This window comes from Tiliqua scincoides, chromosome 1 (genome assembly GCF_035046505.1).
Source record: "Tiliqua scincoides isolate rTilSci1 chromosome 1, rTilSci1.hap2, whole genome shotgun sequence".
In the NCBI taxonomy this organism is placed as follows: domain Eukaryota; kingdom Metazoa; phylum Chordata; class Lepidosauria; order Squamata; family Scincidae; genus Tiliqua; species Tiliqua scincoides.
In genome coordinates, this window is record NC_089821.1 from 280,453,540 (window position 1) to 280,474,565 (window position 21,026).

Genomic DNA, 21,026 nt, shown 5'->3' on the forward strand with positions numbered 1-21,026 from the left:
GATTCGGGAGTGACAGTCCCTTCCACAACGGGAGCAAGTGCAGTCTGTCCCTGGTCTGTCTCCCTGGCTATGGGCCTTCCTTCTTTGCCTCAGACTGTTGGCCAAGTGTCTCTTCAAACTGGGAAAACATGCTGCACAGCCTGCCTCCAAGCGGGCCACTCAGAGGCCAGGGTTTCCCACTTGTTGAGGTCCACTCCTAAGGCCTTCAGATCCCTCTTGCAGATGTATTGCAGCTGTGGTCTACCTGTAGGGCACTTTCCTTGCACGAGTTCTCCATAGAGGAGATCCTTTGGGATCCGGCCATCATCCATTCTCACGACATGACCGAGCCAACGCAGGCATCTCTGTTTCAGCAGTGTGTACATGCTAGGGATTCCAGCACGTTCCAGGACTGTGTTGTATTATACATAATATGCTTTTTACATCCAGATGGCTACAAAATGAAATATATAATATAGGTATATTTTTGTATCTCTGTCTGATGAAATGGACTGCAGTCCACAGAATTTTAGGCTGCAATAAATGTATCAGTCTTTTGGGTGCTACAGACTTTTCCACACACTATACTCCTCTGAGCATCTGAGATGGAGCAAGAAGCAGACATAAAAACAAACATCAGCAGAAGATTTACATTATTAGTACCAGTATCTGCATTATAAGAGTGAAACCAGGAATGGTATTTAAACCAGGTTAATCAATCTGAAATAAAATCATCTAATGTTGTGAACACCCATTGGCAACAATGGTGGGAATAAAGATGAGATACTGGATATTTTGACTTTTGATGCTAATGGGCCCTTTCCCTCCCTCTCCCAGGTCCAGGTAGCAAGAGAAAGGCCCCTGGGCCCTGCGGCCATCTTGGGACCTTGGCTGCTCTCAAGTATGCAGTGGTTGGACTGTACTTGCTTGTGTTCCTGATCCTCGTGGGCATTTTCATCCTAGCAGGTAAGGACCAAGACTGCCTGAAAAAGTAAGCCTGATCACTGAAGCCTGATCGTTGGAGACCTGGAAATGGGGGGGGGGGGGGAGAGAGAGAGAGAGAAGAGACATATTTTCTGCTTCTCTCAACTAGTGCTAAGGCTCCCTGGACCTCAAATCCTGTCTGTGGTTGCAGAAGGGGCCTCATCTTGCCACCACCACACTGGCCTCTTTCCAGGGCCTTGTGCTGATTTAGGCCACCACCCAGATTTTTGGGTGTAGCCATGAGAAGATAAAGCTGTACAGCTTGAAAGCCATACAGCATAAGCACCATGAGTAATAGTTGGACCAGGAAAGATGTGTCAAATGCAGTCATCAGTATAATGAACCAAGAAGGTTTAGTGGGTGGCCATGAACCATCCCAAGAGCCTCTGGGCTCTAATCTGGGCTTGTGGGTTGGGTAGCCGCCACCGCAGCACGTGCCCACAATGTTTGGATTCTGGAAGGCTTAAACCAAACACTTGCTGCTCTGCTGGGAGGACAGATCATGGCACCAGTGTTACTTAGTCTGCTTTAAGATGCACAGAACATACACAGACTGGGGAAATGAACTTTGTGTGTGTGGACTGAGTGCAGTTGCTTGGGCATAACTCAATGGGCTGGCAAGCAATAAGGAGACAGACAAGGATATCAGTGCAGCTACATATGGCTTGTATTGTGGGGATAATCAATAAGATTATACCATGGATACCATGCAACACACACTTACTTAAGCCCTAAACGTTAGCAGTTACTAGGTAGACCAAAAGAGAAAGGACATCTTTACAAGGAAAAGAGAGGCACAGGATGTTAGTTCTATGGGAAATCAGAAGAGAGAGAAGTTAGGAAACACCAAGTGTTCTAGGTGTCATGCAAGACCATGGCTTGGATCTCAATTCTCTGCAGGTGTGAGCCCTCAGCAGGCCACTGTCTTCCAATGGGGAGCTTGTCTCTCTCACTGAGCAATTACTCTGGACTGATATCCCAAACCTCCAAGAAGGAGGTCTAGAAGAAGTGGTGACCTTCCTTGTCTCGGATCTTCAATAGATTGGTTACAGGAAACCATGCATTGGAGGCCTGGGGCTCATCTCTAGGCCCCCCTCTAACATATCAAAAGACAGGCCAAGGAGTTCTGAACTATAGCACTCACACAGCACAAAAGGAGGAATGGATATGCATGTCACCAACTTGCCTGCACTTGTGAGACCAAAAGACAATGGAGTTTGGGGGTCAATGGTCAGGGATGCCAAAGGCCAGGTTGATCTATCCAAATCTGCTGGGATGAGGCTTGTGTTCTTGTAGGGCTCATGGGGTGAGTTTGCCAAGACACAGCAATCTCCTGGTGCAAAGATGGGAATGGACTTGAGAAGCAAAACCAGGAGGGCTCAGCAACAGCCTCCACTAGTTTCAGGGCAGGAAACAAGACAAAGGGGGCTGATGATGCCTTCCCAGGGGGAGGCTTCTTGGAAAGGATTTGAGCCACAGTGGTGCTTTGAGAGAAGGACACAGGGAAGAAGGGAATAGGCTAGAAGAAGGAAGTGGTCTGGTCTGTTTGGCACACAGTGGCACAGTGGTTCTTGGGTAGTGGAGGGAATGGGGGAGCTCGACACAGCACCAAAACAGAGGCCAAAGTTTGGAAACTTACCTAAAGTCATGCAGTGAGTCTATGGTTAAGTGAAGATTTCAAATTGGACCTCCCTGGGACTTTGTGGAGTCAGGACCATGAAGAATGCAACCCTGTAACAATCTCCTTTACCCTTTCTAGCTTTGGCCAAGCAAATGTGACAAAACCAGAGAGACCTGTGACACTTGTTGGTTTTTGTGATAAATTGGGGGTTACTTACAGGTTTGCTTGCAGATTCATTTATATGCAGTACTTTTTGTACAAAATAGACACATCTGATATCAGAAGGCAAAGAATGATTGACAATGGGAATTTTTTAAATTTATGATTGAGTTTCTCCATTGGGATGCTCTTTTTATCTATACATACTTATTTTAATTATAATGATATTAAAAAGAAAAACAAACATTAATACAAAAATACATTAAAATACTACACAGAATATATCTAACAATGTAGCCAAAAAGTTCTAATTACTTACTGCATTTATATTAATGACCTAAATTTCCACCCTTACAAAAGCTTTATCTCCAACAATCCCTCTTATAACTCCATTGGGATGCTCTATTTGAAATTCATTATTTGATTTGCCTTGCTCATCAGTTCCTTTTGTTGTTTTGATGACCAGCATACTGTACTTTAAAATGGTAAAAATGTAGTTAGTAGAGACTCATTGTTGAACTGGGGGACGACGAGTCTGATTTCTGTATTACACAGGTTTCATGGAACAAGGTCATTTGGTCATGATGGGAGAGAAGAGAAATGTTTCTCTTGCCTACTTTCTGTCTAAGGCATTTTTCTTTAACCAATCATGAGCTGAGCAGGTTTTTGTTTCTCAGAAGGGGCTGCTCAAACGCTGAATGTTTTGTTTATTTTTTCCTGAGTGGGAAATGGTGACTGTCAATTTAATGGATGAATCTTGGACCTTTGTCCTCACAAAAGGTGGACGTAGATTATACATAGAAACATCCACCCTCTCACTTCCATCAAACCTTCCTGGGTGGAGCAGTAAATTGCAGTCAGGCTGGAATTTTAAACCGCTCACTGTCCCTAGAGGAACAACGTGGTGGTGAATCATTGGCTAATTATGTTGATCTATTTTTTCTTGTTTTTGCTGAATTTTTTAATTCTCCAAGACTAAAGTATACACAATACATATAAAGTTTAAGAATCCAGTTTGTACTTGGGTGAGGAGCAAAACAGGGAAGCAAACACAGCTCAGTGGTAGGGTGTATGCTTTGCTTATACAAGATCCCAAGTTGAATCTCCAGCATTTATTTATTTTATTAAAAGGATTTGTACCCAGGCTTTCCCCCTGAAATACAGAGTGCTCAAGGTGGCTTACAACAGAAAGCAATTAAACACAATAAAGCATCTCCAGTGAAAGGATCTGAGGCAATAGGGTTAGGAAGGACCTTTCTTTAAGACCCACTTCCAGATGGAGTCTGGGCTAGCTCTGGGCTAGGTGCCCCAAGTGGCCCAGGGCAGCTTCTATTTGGACACTGATTCTCCTCCAGCCTAACCAGAAAGGAAGTTTGGGCCAGGGTTCTGAAGAAGTCTTGCCTGGCATCTCACAAGAACCTCTATCTCACAAAATCAAACTAAAAAAAACAACCCATTCTCAGGAGTCCCATGTCTCTGCTAGGCATTGATCTGGGGGCAGGAAGCTGCTGTGCTGCCACTCAGAAGAGCCTTTCAAGGTGCCCCAATTAGACCTGAAAAAAGATGTGCAGTTAACCCAAAGGGGTCCCACATCACCTCCTGGAGTCTCCCAGGAATGACGACTGAGCAAATGAGGACTCTATTAGAGGCTGATAGCTAACTCTAAGCCAATGGGATGAAGCAGACTGTACATGTAAATAGCACTGCTTTCAGGGAGGATGTAGGAGAGTCTTTTATCGAGTCAGGCTGCTGCTTCACTTGATCATGCCAGTGCTACCTTTTCTGGCCAGCAGACACTTTTCAGGCTCACTGGCTTCATTCAGGACCTTTGGTGTAGGGGAAGGGCAGCCTGGCCGCAGAAGACTTTCTACACAGCCCCACCCCCCATACACTTTTTCCTGAACTGACACATGAGCAACTGGCCCTTTCATCACTTCCAACCCAGTGTGAACAACAGTGAAGCATCTCTCAGAGTTAGTTCTGCCTCAGCCCCTGCTGACTTCTGTTCATGAGCCATGAGAGGGAAACATGAATGAGCAGCTGAACCGAATTGGCAGGAGGGAGCTCAGTGGCTATTCAAGCTGGGGAGGAAAGGCTGCAAGCATCCGTTGGCAGAGCCTTGACTCACAAGAAGCAAGCAATGGCTCAGTGGAACCATTGAGCCGTGATGGCTCTGTGGAACCCCCATACTCTGAGGCAGGTGTCACTGACTGCCATTGCTGGGGTTGGGGACTGTTGGAAAAAAGAGTTGACGGGTACAATTTAAGCTGAAAACATTCAAAGCATCTGCTTTCTCGCTGGCTATGGCTCCTCCCATAGAGCTCATTTACTCCTGCCCCCGTGCAGAGTGGTTGGTCTTGATTACCTCTGAGGACCTCTTAACATGACTCCAGGAAACTCCTCTTGCTCCTTTGCGGCAGGCTAGCTGTTGAAAGAGTTGTAAAAGACAACTGCAACTCCCTGGGAGTCTTGCAAAACAGGAAGTTGAAGGCCAGCATGATCAGGATGGCTTTTAATATCCTCTCTGTACAAAGGGCTCAAGAGGTAACGCCAACTGTTATGATGAAGTACATTCCCAGTTCTTGCCCAATCCAAAGAACTGAACTTTCAGCAGAAAAAAAAAGAGCATTTGGCAAAAATCCAGCATGAAATGTACTTCTTCCTTCCAAGGCTGTGTCACAGACAGAAAGAACTTGTTCATGTTGACCTCTGAATAGAAACAGCCTGAGGAACTTCTCCCAGCTGGACAAAAACTTCACCTTGACAAGGAGCCTGCTAAAATTACATAAAGACCCTGAGCAAAGCGGAAGCAGCCACATGGCCTAAGAGTTTATGTGCCTGATCTAGAACAATGAGAAAGGATCTGAGTGGGCCACTATTTTCCAGGAAAATGGAAAAGGCCTCTTCACAGTAGTGAATTGCATAGGCAAATGCTCTTATGAGTGCAGACAGTTTAAGTGATTTGGATTTAAGGACCTAATTCAATCAAACTGATAGTCACTGGTGGGCCTGTGAAAAACAGAGAGAGAGAGAGAGAGAGAGAGAGAGAGAGTTAAGGATAAGCCAAGTCTTTTTTCATTGTTGCAGGTTATAAAGCACAACAATGGCAAAAATACACACCCCTTTCCAATTGGCAGTCATGACATTTCACAGATTCTAATAAACCTAACATGCCAGGCACTTACAGAATGCTAGTATGTGCAATATCCACATGCAGTTTCCAAAAGGGGTGCTATTTTCCTCTGCTGTCACAGGCAGTTTGGGATGGCGGTGGTGATGCAGCAACTTTTGCTGTCACTGGCTTAGCAACTGTGATATCACAGAGGGAAATGGCAACAGAGTGTAAAGAAGCTGGGATGGGGAAATCTTGGCATTAGGATATAGTTGAATTTGTTAGCAGAGCTGAGGAATAAAAGCAGTTCCAAATACAGGAAACTGACTTTTGTTAAGACTATCCATTTCTGGGACAAAGAATTTCAGCCATATTACACCCAGGCAGAAGCAACAAGACAGGAAAAAGAACCCAAAAGGAAGGTTAATCAGATGTAGGAATAGGAGCAAGTCACAAGCCTTTACGGCTACAATCCTAAGCACATGTACCTTGGAGTAAGCCCTACTGAGTGCAGTAGAACTTCTGAGTAACAAAGCACCACAAAGGATACATTGCACCTGCACGAAAGCACTGATGCAGCCATCCGTAACTTGGGGAGCAAGTGTGTAAGTATTGCCTTCATGCCATACTGTGAATAATGTACCAATATGGTCAGCAGTAACTGGTAATAGCTCTTCAGGGTCTCTGACAGGAGTTGCAACTGGGACTTTATGCATGCAGAGCAAAGTCTCTACTACTGAGACTACTGAGTCTACTACTGAGTCCCTCCCTGAAAGACAGAAGGTACTTGCTGCATGTAGTATGCTATGTGACTGCCAAAAATCACATGTGGAAATCCACATATTGAAAAATATGGAGAATGAAGAAAGGAAAACCTTTCTGGGGTGGTAGGCCAATGCTCAGCAGAGCAGTCCCCCCCCTTGCATGCAGAAGGTCATAGGTTCAGTTCCTGGTAGCACCTGCAAGTAGGGCTGGGGAATGTTCTCTGTCTGAAGCCCTAGAAAGCTTCTGCTAGTCAGTGTAGACTAGGCGTGCCAAACCTGTTTCATACAGACGGCTGAAGTTAGCATTCATGGTGTCAGCTGAGGGCCAGAATTGACATCATTAAGCAGATGTTGACTAGAAAGAAGCACTTTGTTCTCACATGGAAACACATTAGCTACAAGTGACTGAAGAGAAAATGCAAGTCTTGTTCTTAATTTCAAGATATGAGAGAGCCCAATTATCCTATTGGGAGAGACTAATTATGAAGGGAGCTGGATCAACTGTTTCCAGGGGGCTGCATCCTGCCTGCATGCCTTATGTTTGACACCCCTGGTGTAGACCGTGCTGAGTGATATGGATCCATCATGAACTGACTCAGCAAAATGCAGCTTCATCTATTTAAGACGTACCCAAGGAGGACACAGCCTTGCATGCTTACCTTTAGGCCCAGGTGGGAGCCTTTCGACCTGAGACTCCTCTTTAAGCACTGGAACTTGAACTTGGGCCTCTGCCTGCAAATCACTCCTCCATTGAGCTATGGTACTTTCCTGAAACAGGAGACATGAAGCTCCCTATACTGAGTGGGTGCTCAGAGTGGCAGCAACTCTTCCAGGACTTCCTGACTTCTGAGCCCAGCTGCCTGAAATCCTCACCTCTGAGTTGTTGAGATTTGAACCTGCTATATTCTACTTACACCGAGGTGTGATCCTTGGTGAAACCTACTCCAAACAGCCTGCAAATCAAGCCATGATGTGTATGTGCAACCTCCTGATTTAAGAAATGGGCTATGTCAGATGCAAGGAGGGCACCAGGATGCAGGTCTCTAGTTACCTGGTGTGCTCCCTGGACCATTTGGTGGGCTGCTGTGAGATAAAGGGAGCTGGACAAGATGGGCCTATGGCCTGATCCAGCGGGGATTTTCTTATGTTCTTAAATTCCTGTGCCCACAGACAGTCTGCTCTTTCCTCAGTCTTCCTGTCTGCTATGAAATGTAGGCTCCAACCCTAACCACATTTCCTGAGAGTAAGGCCCACTGAACAAAATAGGACTTACTTCTGAGTAGACCTGGTTAGGATTGTGCCCATAAACACAGACATCACCAAGATGTTCCTTGTCTGTTAAGGCAAGATTATAATCATGGCTTCTAAAGCAAAATTGTTAAGCAGAAACTTGCTCCCACCTTCTGCACTGAAGACTTTGTTACCAGCAAATGCACTTCATTTGGCTGCAGATAAAATCTACCCTTTTGTGTTCAGAAAACCTTTTCCCATCATGATCAGATACAAGCGCCATGACCCAGGAACTGCCCTATGGAGGACATAAACAAATAACGTGCCTTGCTATATTTAATCAAATGCATACTCTCCATGGCTTTGCTGCCCCTTTTATGTCTGTTTCCTTTGGACTCCCTTGATATACTTTGGATGGCCCACAAAGGCATAGGATGCAGTTCCATTTCCTCCACTACTGAGAGGCTTTTAAGAAACTCCTGAAATTAAATGCAAAGTGAGATCCAGTACAGAGAAAAATAAATTGGATTGTCTCCTTCCTAGCAAAAATTCGGCAGTCATTCTCTGACTGTTCTCCAAGAAGAGCCACATGTCAGAATGACTTGGGGCAAAAACATATTCTGATTTTTTTGGATATTTTTCTTTTCCTCTGCTAACATACTATTGGTAGAAACAAAATTGATAACAAACATGTGGGGGAGAAAACATTTTGAGAGGATTAGAACTTGGAATGATGCATAAATCTGGGGGAAGGAGCCTCGCTCACATGATCTGCTTGCAGAAGGTCCAAGGTGCCATTGCCAGTTAAAAGGATCTCAGGGTCCAACTAGAGGAGATATTAAGTGCATGTTTGCATTGGCACTTCTTGTTTTGTTTTTCCTTTTGTAAAGAGCAGCCTCAGAGTGGGTTAGGTCCGCAGAGTGGGGGGTCAACTCTTAAACCCCCATCTCTGATGAAGAACAAGTGCAGCTTTTGAGTCAGCAACTTGATGAAGAGTGCAAATCACAGCATAATAAGAATTTATTTTCCTGGTTATGGAAAGAGTTGCTTGGAGTCAATGGACTTCAGCAATACTGTGATGCCTTTGCTTCATTCTTGACTGATTCATTTATTAGACAACATCTTTATTGGCATGCCCGTTGCCATTGGCAATGATCTGTTTCATCGTGTGTAAGTTCTTTTGCCAGCAATAAGAGCATAGATTGTTTTTATAATGCCCTGTAGCAAAGGAGGAAGGTGCTCAGGGATAAGAATTTTGGGACAAAATAAAGAGAGACTCAGGCCCAAATCCTAACCCACTTTCCAGCACTGGCATAGCGGTGCCAAAGGGACATGTGTTGCATCCTGCAGTTGGGGGACAGTCACGGAGGCCTCCTCAAAGTAAGGGAATGCTTGTTTCCTTACCTAGGAGCTGCATTGCCCTTATGTTTATGCTGGAAAGTGGGTTAGGATTGCACCCTCAAGTTGATATGAGTTTACTTCAGGGCCTGCTGAAGCTATTGTGCCTCCCTCTGCTCTGCCAGTGCTGACCCCCCAATCTCTTTCCTTGCTCCTTCTTCCATGTGGGCTCTTGAGAAAAAGCAGGATGCTGTGATCACTTCCAGCACACTGCACTTTTCCAGTTTCATTTAAAGAGCCCACATGGAGAAGCAGCGTTCTTTCCTTCACCAGGCTCTTTAAATAACAGGAAATGTGAAGGGAAATTCTTGCTTGGATTCAAGTGCCCCGGAGGAGGAAGCCAGATGAGAGGGCAGGACCACAGCATTCTGGAAGGGAGGACTCCCTGGGAAAGAACTCAAGGCCTAAAGCTCCGGTTCATTGCCAAGTCCTTGAGAGAACCACCTGCTAGCTCAGCCAATAGTGAAGTCTTCTTTAAAAATCCTGCCCCCAGTGGACAGAGAGGAGAGTAGTACTAAATGCTGTCTCCTGCATGTAGCAGCTTGTCCACACAACTGGTTTGTCAACCATGGGCTGGAGGTCACAGGCTTTCCCCATGCTCACTGCCCCACCAGATGGCTGTACCAGACCTAGCACAAGAGATCCAAACACCATGTCAGTGAACCTAAGGTCTGTGCAACAGGCTGGGGCATGAAATTTCGTAGTTGGGGGTACTTGACTGCCTCCACACTTGCTTGCAAACTGCAGCTGAATTGGGGCCCTTTTATAAAATCTTTAGCAAATAACTGTGTATTTCCATTAGCTCATTGTCCAATAAATGTGTGTCCCCAAAGCACAGGGATCTTTTCTCAAAATATGATTTGCTTTAGTTTTTAATAGGAATCCTTTTTTAGTTTGCTTTGAGTGGGCATTAAAAGCAAATTCTCCAGCTGTTCATCACAGCAATAGGAGTTAGAAACTTAATGTTGTAGACACAACAAGAAGGCTGACATTATTGCTGTACTGAGACTTTAAGAAAACTGCCAAATACCACTATAAATTTTGAGGCAGGAAACTGGATGCTATTGACAGTCCCTGCATTTCAAAACCTGTCAGCTGGATGCAGCATTGTTTTGTGAAGAGCACTGTCTCTCTGCTGACCATTTCAGAAATTCCTCCACTACGGATAGTGGTTTGTGCAATGTGCTTGGCGTCCAGCCTGATCCCACAACATGGTTCAGCTGAATGTCCTTTGATGCATTTTAAACGAATTTATTCCCCGTGGCGGATCAAGCTACGCAAAAGAATGCAGTGTTTAGAAATGAGGGTTCAGCTACAAGGTCTCTTGTGAAAATGTTTAATGTGAATTTGGGGAGGGGACAAAAGCAGGGGTGAAACCATGGTACCACTTTCATCTTTATCCATCACTGCCACTTCTCTTGCAAACATTTTCCCCGTGAGTCAGTGTAGCATTATTCCATACAGGGAAAGAAACAGCAGCCATTACTATGGACCACTTGGCGCAAAACTGTTGCTGCCACTGTTGGTAAAAACAACCATTTTACCCCCTTTCCTCCCCACATTTTGCCATCTATGAATGAGGCAGAGAAATTTGGGGGAGGGGGGATTTCGGGTCATCCATATTCCTAATAGCACATTGGGTAATGCTGTTTTTCTAAACAGGCAGGTTATGTTTTGGGGTCACTTCTTACCGTCTTGGCTTAGTGACCCAGAGGGTTGCATCTTTACATTTAGAATGTTACCCAAATTGATCCCTTGACTCACAATACAGGAGATGAATCTGAACTTGCGTCCCAGGAAAAGAACGGCCTTGGGCAGCGCTCTCTTGTAACCTTCTGTGGCATCTTTCTAGGCTTTGAGCTACCTGTGTCTCCTTGATGTATGCTAGAGCTTTTGCCAGAGTGTTTGTTTATTTAATGCATGTATATCCTGCCTTTCCCTCACACTGTGGGTGTTCATCTAATGTGCCTGAGCCACGGTTGCTCACCTAATGCAATATTTGATGTTTTTAAATGATTGGCCTTCGGGGGGGGGGGGATTTCTTTGGCAGGTACTTCTTTGGGAATAATTTCATCTCTTGTTCCAAAACTGAATGTTTGGGTCAATACTCAAACATTGTGAGCGCTTTAGATTGTGAGTCCTTTTGGGACAGGGAGCCATTAGCTCAGTGGTTTTCAAACTCTCAGGGAGTTTAAAAACTACTGTAAGTCCTTGCGAGGGTGGGGGGGAGGCAGCGGGGGCAGGGGAAGGCAGCAGCACGATCCCCAGGATCGAGCTGCAGGGGCTTGGGTACACTTACCGGGGGTGTGGGGAGCCCTGTGTGAACATCTGCAGCTTTGAAAGGGAAAGCAGAGCCATCACGCTGCTCCCTGCTGCTAGGCTACCCCTGCCCCTTAAGGCGGAAGAGGCCAGGGCCTACAGTCTGGGGCGTCGCGACGCCCCAGTCTGAAAAGCCCTGCATTAGCTGTTTGTTTGATTTTTCTCTGTAAACCACTTTGTGAACTTTCCGTTGAAAAGCGGTATATAAATACTGTTTTTAATAATAATAATAATAATAATAATAATAATAATAATAATAATAATAATATAGAATGTGTATCACATTCTTAAGCAAAGAGTCAGTGTTTCTCTGACAAACTTTTGCCCAAGTTCGGGAGCCTGCTCTTTCATTCTCTGACCAAACCAAGGGAAGCCCAGTTAAAGCTTAGGCAGAATCCAAGAATCCAGCCCATGTGACTAGAAGCAGGTCTGCAGGAGAGCCTACAGACATAAAATGACTCTGCTGCTGAGTTGCATGTACCAGGTGAGCTGTAAGGCTGCCCAGCTCCATTGCTCCCAAAACTCAAGTGCTTTCCTGGCCTGTGGACTTGCTCAGGGACTGCACAGCTATCTGGAGAAGCCCCAAACATTAATAGGGGAAAACCTTTTGTAAAGCCTGTTTGATTGATGTCCAAGCTAGGGATGAAAAGTGGACATGGTGATGAGGGGGCAGTTAAAAACATGCTGAAAGAGGGAGACTTTTCACCATAATACAAACCAATGTGAAGCCAGGTCAGTTCTGCATGATTTCTTTTCCATGATAGTCTTTTGAGACTGAAGGTTGCCAACAACAATGGCCACATATGGTCATGTGGAAAATGCACATAACAAATGTAAAATGCAGTTCAAAAAATGATAGAAACCATGTATTTAAACATTATTTCTGTGGACAAGAAGTAAATCAAATAATTTGCTTCATGATAGTCTTAATAGTGATTCACAAGGTACAAAAGCAGCATAAGTTTGTTCTGAAAATACTAATAATAATAATAATAATATACAGTATTTATATACCGCCTTTCTTGGTCTTTATTCAAGACTTTATTCAAGGCGGTTTACACAGGCAGGCTTATTAAATCCACGCAGGGATTTTTACAAATTGAAAGAAGGTTCTCTCTTTCAAGAACCACCACATTCAAGATGTTACACTCCGATCTGGTTTAACATTCTGGCCTTCATCCTCCCACGCTCCGAGCAGATGGAACAGCTCAGCTGTTGAACACATAAGCTGTTGCCTTAACTGGTGTTTTGGAGCACCTGTTAGCCAAGAAAATGTCTTTTTTCTTAAGATTTTACCAATTCTCTCCCTCTAAGAGCAGTTGGGGAGGTTGTACTCTGTCAGTCTTTCTCTGAGACAGAGGCCCAGTTGGAGCGATGTGGAAGGCAGGCAGTTCACTGCCTCCTGCAAGGACCACACTGGCAGAGCCGAGGCCTTCTTGGAAGAATTCCTGGCTCTCAGGCTTGTGATTGTGGCCCTGGCCCAGGCAGATCCAGCTCATGCTCCACTGGACAACAAATACCTTGTTCTTGGAAAGGAAGGCACAGGTTGGACACCGAATCGCAAGACCCAAGTAAACAGCCAAAAATAGAGACTGCCAGTCCTGGTGAGCTCATCTGTTTTTGCCAGGGAGGAAAAAGTGAGAGCAAAGGTGTTAGACCACAAGATAATAGAGCAAAAAGATGAAGGGGCATTTCTGGACTCCAGTGGGGAAGGGAACCTCATTGTAGGCAGGGGCTTTTCTGTCCTGCCCAGCCCCAAAGTCATTTAGGCAGTCTGAGTATACCAAACAAATGCTGGCAAAACTCTGAGACTGTGTGGCATGGATGCCTGTGGCAACCAGCTTCTCTGACAGGAATCTGCCCATGTGCTGTTCTTTGGAGACCCTTCTCCAGAGGCTCTCTGCTTTGGAGGTTAGGCAGTGGCTTCTGAACAGAGGGGCATTCTCAGTGGTGGTACTTAAATTACAGAAGGCCCTCCCTAGATCTGTTCTCCTAGAACCTTCTATATCCTCTTTGAGAAACCAGGAAGAAAGAAAACATAGCAATAAGGGCAGAGAGGAGGAAAGAATCATATTCCACTGCAAAAGGGGAATACCTCCCCCAGCCCTGGATTGTGAGTCCCTGTGTCTCACCTAAGACAGGCCTGTCCAACAATTCCTCAGAGTGCTTAAATGCCCACATGCTTGTTCATTGCTTGACAATTGCAACATCCCGTAACAAACTGCATGTGTGCAGCAGTCAATAGAAGCTTCTATCCATAGGACAAAGAGCCATGAGGATCTGCAACAGGTCCACGGCATGAACAGTTAACCCCTCTCACCCTGACATGGTCCTGATCCTCAGTGGGCCAATCCGGCTGCTGTTACTGAAGAAAAGGCAAGCATGCCAGCCCCAACCACACGCTCCAAGTCACTTTGAGTTTGGCCCTCGATCAGAGGGACAAAGAAGACAGCGAGGAGAGGGTCTGATGGGACCTTCCAAGCCCCTCTGTGGTCTCTGGGTCTTTTAAACATTGAGCACAGGCAAAATTATTTGAGAACCCTTTCAAAATAATCTGGTTGCCAAGTGTATGGTCCAACTGGACAAGCAACGCAGACAAAGGGAAGAAGAGATTCCTCCAGCTGACTTGGTTATAAAACAAAAATAAAACTGATATAGGGAAGTTTTCAAAAGGAACACGTTACTAGAACAGAATGTATCAAACCACAAAACTAGGGAGAGCCCCACAGTTCCTGCACAGTCATTTCTAGAGAATATCTGGGTCCTGCTAAGCATATGTTGGCTACTTGTGTCAGCAACTTCAATTTGGCACTCATCTTTGTGCTATGTTAGCAACCCCAAGGCCATTTACAAATGACCCAACCAGCATGGCTTGGGGTAGGGGACAAAACCTTTGTCTGGATGAAAAGCAACACAGTCCTTAAAGGTGTCTACGTACGTTCTCATCAGCTTCCAGATCAGCAGGCAGGCCTCCTGGCAGTCATGGGAAGTCATAGGAAAGCCCCATGAATATCCCCCCTGGCACCCCATCCTTCCCCTTGCCCAGGCAGTTAGTCAAGACCCAAGCTGAAGTACAAGCCTTTTTCTTCCCTGGAAGAAAATGAAGAGCACCTAGTCTGCAACCATAGAGAACTCACAATTTTCCAGTGGGAAAGTGATGCTCTTTGTGTCATTTACCAGCTAGACTGCTTCCGTGCTCCAGGGAACAATTCTTCATCAGCTGTTTACCCATCCCCCCCATCTCCAACAGTGGCTTTCTTTTGTCATCTTCCGAGAAGATGAAAGTTCATCTTAAGGGGGAAATTTTAACAGCAGAGGAGGAGTGGGATGCAAGCGGAATCAAGGGAGGCCTGTCCCCACCTCAATTCAGCTCTCTTTTTAAAATCTGAAAAGGGTGGTTGCACTATTAAACATTTCAGATCAAATTCTTGTGACATCCCTGATCCTGGAGCTAGTGATGCTGCCTGTAAGAACATGAGAGCCACACTGGATCAGGCCAAAGGACCATCTTTTCCAGCTTCCTATATCTCACAGTGGCCCACCAAATGCTTCAGGGAGCACACAAGACAACAGACACAACCTGTGTCCTGGTGCCCTCCCTTGTATCTGGCATTCTGAGGTAACTTACTTTTAAAATCAGGAGCTTGCACATACCTATCATGACTAGTAACTTCCTCCAGAAATTTGTCCAGTCCCCTTTGAAAGGCTTCTAGGTGAGATGCCATCACAACTTGGCAAGGAGTTCCACAGACTAATTGCATGCTGGATAAAGAAATATTTTCTTTTGTAAGTCCTAACTCTCCCAACACTCAATTTTAGTGGATGTCCCCTGCTTCTGGTGTTATGTGAGAGGGAAAAGAGCACCTCTCTATCAACTGTATCCTTCCTGTGCATAATTTTGTATGTCTCAATCATGTCGCCCCTCAGGCGCCTCTTTTCTAGGCTGAAGAGCTCCAAATGCTGTAGCCTTTCCTCATAAGAAAGGTGCCCCAGCCCAGTAATCATTTTGGTTGCTCTCTTCTGCACCTTTTCCATTTCCACTCTATCCTTTTTGAGATGTGGCAACCCTTAACTGGAAACAATACACCAGGTATAGCCTTATCATCGTTGTGTACAATGACATTATAATATTAGCCATCTTATTCTCAATACCTTTTCTAATGACCCCAAGTGCTGAATTAGCCTTCTTTACTGCTGCTGCACATTGGGTTGACACTTTCATCGAGTTGTCCACCAGCACCTCAAGATCTCTCTCCTGGCAGAAGTGGAGAGAGACTTCCTGCTCCAAAGGGCATTGAGCGGTGGATATATCATCCCATCTGGTGGCTTAATTTTGTAAGGCACATGCAACTGTTACCCTACACATGCCTGATCTTGTCTGATCTTGGAAGCTAAGCAGGGTCAGGCCTGGTTAGTACTTGGATGGGAGACTGCTTGGGAATACCGGGTGCTGTAAGCTTATACCATAGTCTTTCGAGACTGAAGGTTGCCAACCATTATGCTGGCATCTCTGATGGTGTATTTTTGTGTCCCAGTATATTGGCTGCAAGTAACTCTTGTTAGAAAGTGCAAGAAGAAAATCAGCTGACCTGAATATGTTTGTGTGTTTCAACACACACGAACTGTAATCTTTCAACCAAGATACTCAAAATGCATGAAATAAATACAACCAAAATGGTATCAAAATAATAAATAAAAATCAATGATCTAATGATCATTTAAACTACAGAAAAGCATCCATAAAATATCCAATTCATTCCCAAAACATGGAACAGAAAATCTGATGCAACAAAGAAAATCTTCACTTGCCTTTGAAAAGATAGCAGGGAGAACATGAATATGGGGCTGCAGGAGCATAGGAGAACATGTCTTGGGGCTGCAGGAGCACAACTCCAAGGCCCCCAGAATGAAAATCTAAGCTCCCTGGAAGACACAGCCTGGAGCAGAACCTGTGAGGGAGGCGTGTAGTATTGTAGGAAAAGGTCATCCCTACAATACTATGGGCTCAAACAGTGCAGGGCATTGAAGGGCAAAACTAGCACTCTGAATTAAGCCTAGAAACAAACTGTTAGCTAATGCAGATGTTTCAAAGAAGTGTCATATGCTTTCACCAACCTATAGGTGTCTGTGAACAGGTGGTGACTTTCCCTATCAGCTGCAGTTTCTAAACTGTCTTCAAGGGTGGTTCCCGCATAGCCATGGACAGCTGTATAGTCTATTTTAAGCTAACTCATCATGTTGGACTGAAGCTCTTTTTTTAACCTTTCTATCTCTTATCTTATTGGAATGATCATAACCGTATTGTAGTACTGTAGCACTTTGTTTCTTGATGAGCACTGCCTGAACTCTAGGCCCCTGCAGGGGCCTAGAAGCCTTCCTCCTGTGTGATCTCCAAGCTGCCATGTGAAGCTGAGATTTTTGAAGCTGAGATTTGATCCAGCACACAGAACAATTTCACCAGTTCTTCAGTGGCCACAGCACATAGGAAAAGGAAGGCACAGGCTCCTGTGCTGGTACAGGAGTGCCAATAAGTTCACTGTACCCTCCTCCACATGGTCATGGCTGATTTATTCCACCCACCTGCTTTATGAAGTTTCTGCCCCTGGCAATGGTTTTCAAAGGCCTTCCTCTCCCTGTCCTGCCTTTCAGCCTCAGGTTCCTTCATAAGCCTATACTGGTTAGATTTGCTATCACTACCGGGGGTTGGTGTTTTCCTCTACTCTGTTTTAATTCTTCCAAATTCATCTCAGTATGCATGGAAGTAACAGAACTAGGTCATGTGTTTTAGTCCAGTAATCAAGCACTAAATCCTTTGACCCAACTTATTTCCCCTGATGTTTTGCTGATAGGGTTGTAGGATGACATCTCAATTCAGAGCAGGCATCGGCTGAAAGGAGCTTATGATTCAGGAGACAGAGCTAGTGCATGTGTGCTTCAATGGTTTGAAGGGCTCTGGATGGATGATTGAATAGAGGCCAGGGAGAAATTAGCAGTACCAGAATGAAGTTCAAGCCCCTTGGGGAAGATGTGGTTTGTTTATTGACAATTGCAACATCCCAACCATGTAGCCAAACCACAGTGGATCCCAGAAGGGACATGCAATGAAAACAGAACGACTGTTTGCAGCAGTGTGATTCCAAAAGGCAGTGTCAAATAGACCAGGTGGCAGAGGTCTCTGATCAGATTTCCCACCCCAGAGAAGCAGACCCCAATTTGCACTAGGGCTGTGGCACTGGATAAAATGGTTTTGCCCTTTGCCCTGTGCTTTTTTCTCAGTGGGAACAGCATCCCTGAAGCAGCTTGAAGAGGGGGTGACTGGCAGCAGAATAAGGGGGCAAGCAGAAAGGAGTTGATTCCTTGTTCCTCGATACTGTGGACTCAGTTGAAATCTCTGCTCAGCAAATCCTTTGTGGAAACATTTCAAGAGATTCGAGACCTGACCATGGAACTCTGTCATCTTGTGCTCTTGCAGGCTAAGCACTCCTAAACCAAGCAAGAGCATTTTCTCTCCAAGGGAATTCAGCTGTGCAGCACAGCCTGCCCTGTGCCCCCTAGGCAGGTGCATCAGTGGAGGGAAGGTCTCCAGATTCTACAGGCCACTCAGACCGTCTCTAGACAGATGAGGGAGCATCCCTTTCACAAAGAAACTGCTCTCATACTCAGAGATACTTTGGACTTTGCCTATAGGACTTAGTACATACTTCTTGGGGGATCATCTCTGCATATGCTCAGAGGCACAGCCATAAATTCCAGAATCTCTATGAATGAAAGGTGGTAACCATAGGCTGCAAAGAGACACGCTATGCTGCTCCAGCTCCTTTTCCAGGCACTGGGCACCCGATACTAGAGCTGCAATACCATGTATGTGAACCAAATCATGAGCAAACTCTGTTCTGGCTATTGTGGGGGTTCTTAAACAAGTCAGGGCCGACTAACTTGCCTGGAGCCAGAAAGTTATTTATTTGGGTCTTCCCAAATAGGCTTAATCCCCATTCAAAATTTAAATGACTTGTTTTCTCCCTCCCTTCTTTCCGGTTCTGTTCCAGCAAAGACTCAAGCGAACCAAATTCCAGCACTGTGGCTTTGTGCCAGAGAATGTGGAAAGTGTGAGGCAGTTGGGATGCTGCATTTGTGGGCTAAAGCAAAGCAGCTTTTTTTACAAATGCTCATCGGGAAGAGATGTTTTTGCTTCTTGAAAAGTTCCCTCTCTTTGGCTGGCTTCTGCCTGTATGCGCAAACCCCCCAACATCTCTGCCCAAGCATCTGTCTTGCTTTTGCCTTTGCCAGAGGTGATGAAACACAAGAGTTTAAATGTGATGGATGGATGTGCGAGGAGGAACTTTGTGGAGTTTTTATGGGGTGTGCAGCAGGAAGAATGCCTTTTGCCATGCTGCGGTTGCTTTCTCTGGCCTGGCTCCGGGAGAAACACAATGTGGAACAGCAACACAGGCTCATGTTTTCAGTTAAACATTGAAAGGGAGGACAATGTTTACAATTTGAGGAGCAAAGAACGAATCTCTGAAGCCAACTTGGCTGATATGGAGTTGGCACCGCCTGGCAGCAAATCTCCAGGACTCCTGGCAAAGCTTTTCCACCTGAGCTGCTTTCAGCAGGAGATGGCAGGAATTAAATCAGGGACCTTCTGCATGCAAAGTACTCAGCGTGTTTGTTTTCAGAATGAAAAGAATGGATATGAAGGCACCCTGTTACATCCTTTTCTATTTGTTCTGAAGCAAATCATTCACAGAACAAAGGGCACAAATAGTAGAGAATAGGTGCTCCATTTCTGGACCCTGCATTCATTATTTGTTTTATCATTTTTTTTCAAGAATAAAAGAAAAAGTATTTGTAACATATCACAAGTTATTCCCAGCCAACACCAGTCACGTCTTTGTGGTGGCCATTTTTAAGAGCTGGGCACCTCACAGTGAACACACAGGGCCAACCCTCACACAATGCCAGCTGAGGTAGCTACCTTAGGCAGCAGATTGGAGAGAGCACACACCTACGTTTGCACACTTGCTTCCACTACTACTCCTCTTCTTTCCACTCCCTGGCTCAGAAGAGGGGCACGGAGCAGAAGACAAAGTGTGGAGTAGAGGAGAGTCCCTGATGCTCTAGTGCCCAATCCTATCCAATTTTCCTGTGCCAATGCAGCCATGCCAATGGGGCGTGCGCAGAATCCTGTGGTGGGGAGGCAGTCACAGAGGCCCCCTCAAGATAAAGGAACATTTGTTCCCTTTCCTCAGGGCTGCATTGAGGCTACACTGGTGCTGGAAAGTTGGATAGGATTGGGCCCCTAGCCCACTACTCTCCTTCACACTTCCTTTTCTGTCTTCTTGTTCTGATCCAGGGAGTGGGAGAAGAAGAGTCTGGCACATCACCTGGGAAGAGGGGCAGCATTTGGCATTCTGCCTCAAGTGCTGAGAAGTCTTGTGCTGTCCTCTGCAAACACTGTGTCATTGCAGGAGAGGCCACAGAGATGAAAACATGGCAGTACCTTTTTGGAGTCCACGCTGCACCACAGCAATATTGCATCAAATGAAGAGCTGCAATCTCACAGTAGCAGGCAGATGGATTCAGTCAGGGATCTGACCCATCCCAGACCCCATGACTCTGGACAGACTGAAAACGACAGAGGTCTCTGGTGCCAGTTCTGCTCATTTCAATGGAAAATTTCCCAGTGAATTTTGCTCTTACAAATGTTAAATGTTTCTGTTGTGAGAAATCCTGCCCCCACCGGATAACTCAGCAGCAAAGTGAGGGTGGTGTGAGAAGGAGCACCAGGTTCAATAGCCAAGGCTGTTTTTCTTTTGTGGGGAATAAAACAGCCCCATTTCTAATGGCCTCCTCAGGACTTGTTCAGTCACCCACTAGTCCAGTCTGCTCATCGACTCAGTAGTAAGACTGAGCACTTAGTGAAGCCGGAGCCTTGCAAACCGATGCTGCTGGGTGTGTGTGTGTGTGTGTGTGTGTGTGTGTGTGTGTGTGAACATCCTCTATGTGCAACCCCCCAGTCTCTAATTTGAACCAAATGTGCTCTCTTAATATCGCCTCCTTTTTCTATAAACAAGAGGTTGCATCACCAGCGGCTCTGTGCCAGGCAGATTCTAATAATATTTTCAGTAATGACTATTTTATTCTTGTTTGGTTGGGGTTGGCTCTGATCCCAACTTGCCCCAGGCTTACCCTGGAGAATGGGCCATAAATTTAAGCCCCCTAGAAATAAAAAGGGGAATTGTAACCAGGTTCCTTTCGTATTGGCCTCCTTATTGCAGAGTCTTTTGTGTGGGCAGTGGGAATGTGGAACAATGAGGCCACGTTGTGTTGACATTGAAATCTTCTACTGCAGCCATTTCCAGACCTAGATCCTTCAATAATCTGGACAGAAGTGGGTACCCCAGCCCTGCCCCTGGGTGTAGCATCCTCCCCCCCCCCCCCAGCATCTTTTTCAGAATCA

General features: G+C 45.4%; 1 protein-coding gene across 1 annotated transcript in view; it reads left to right on the forward strand.

Annotated features, from left to right (window-relative positions):
• SCARA5 (scavenger receptor class A member 5) overlaps positions 1–21,026 on the forward strand; it is an 81,540-nt gene that overhangs the window by 13,127 nt on the left and 47,387 nt on the right. The window contains exon 2 of the mRNA XM_066611988.1: positions 817–945. Within this exon, the coding sequence (XP_066468085.1) occupies positions 817–945 (129 nt within the window). The remainder of the gene's footprint in view (positions 1–816; positions 946–21,026) is intronic.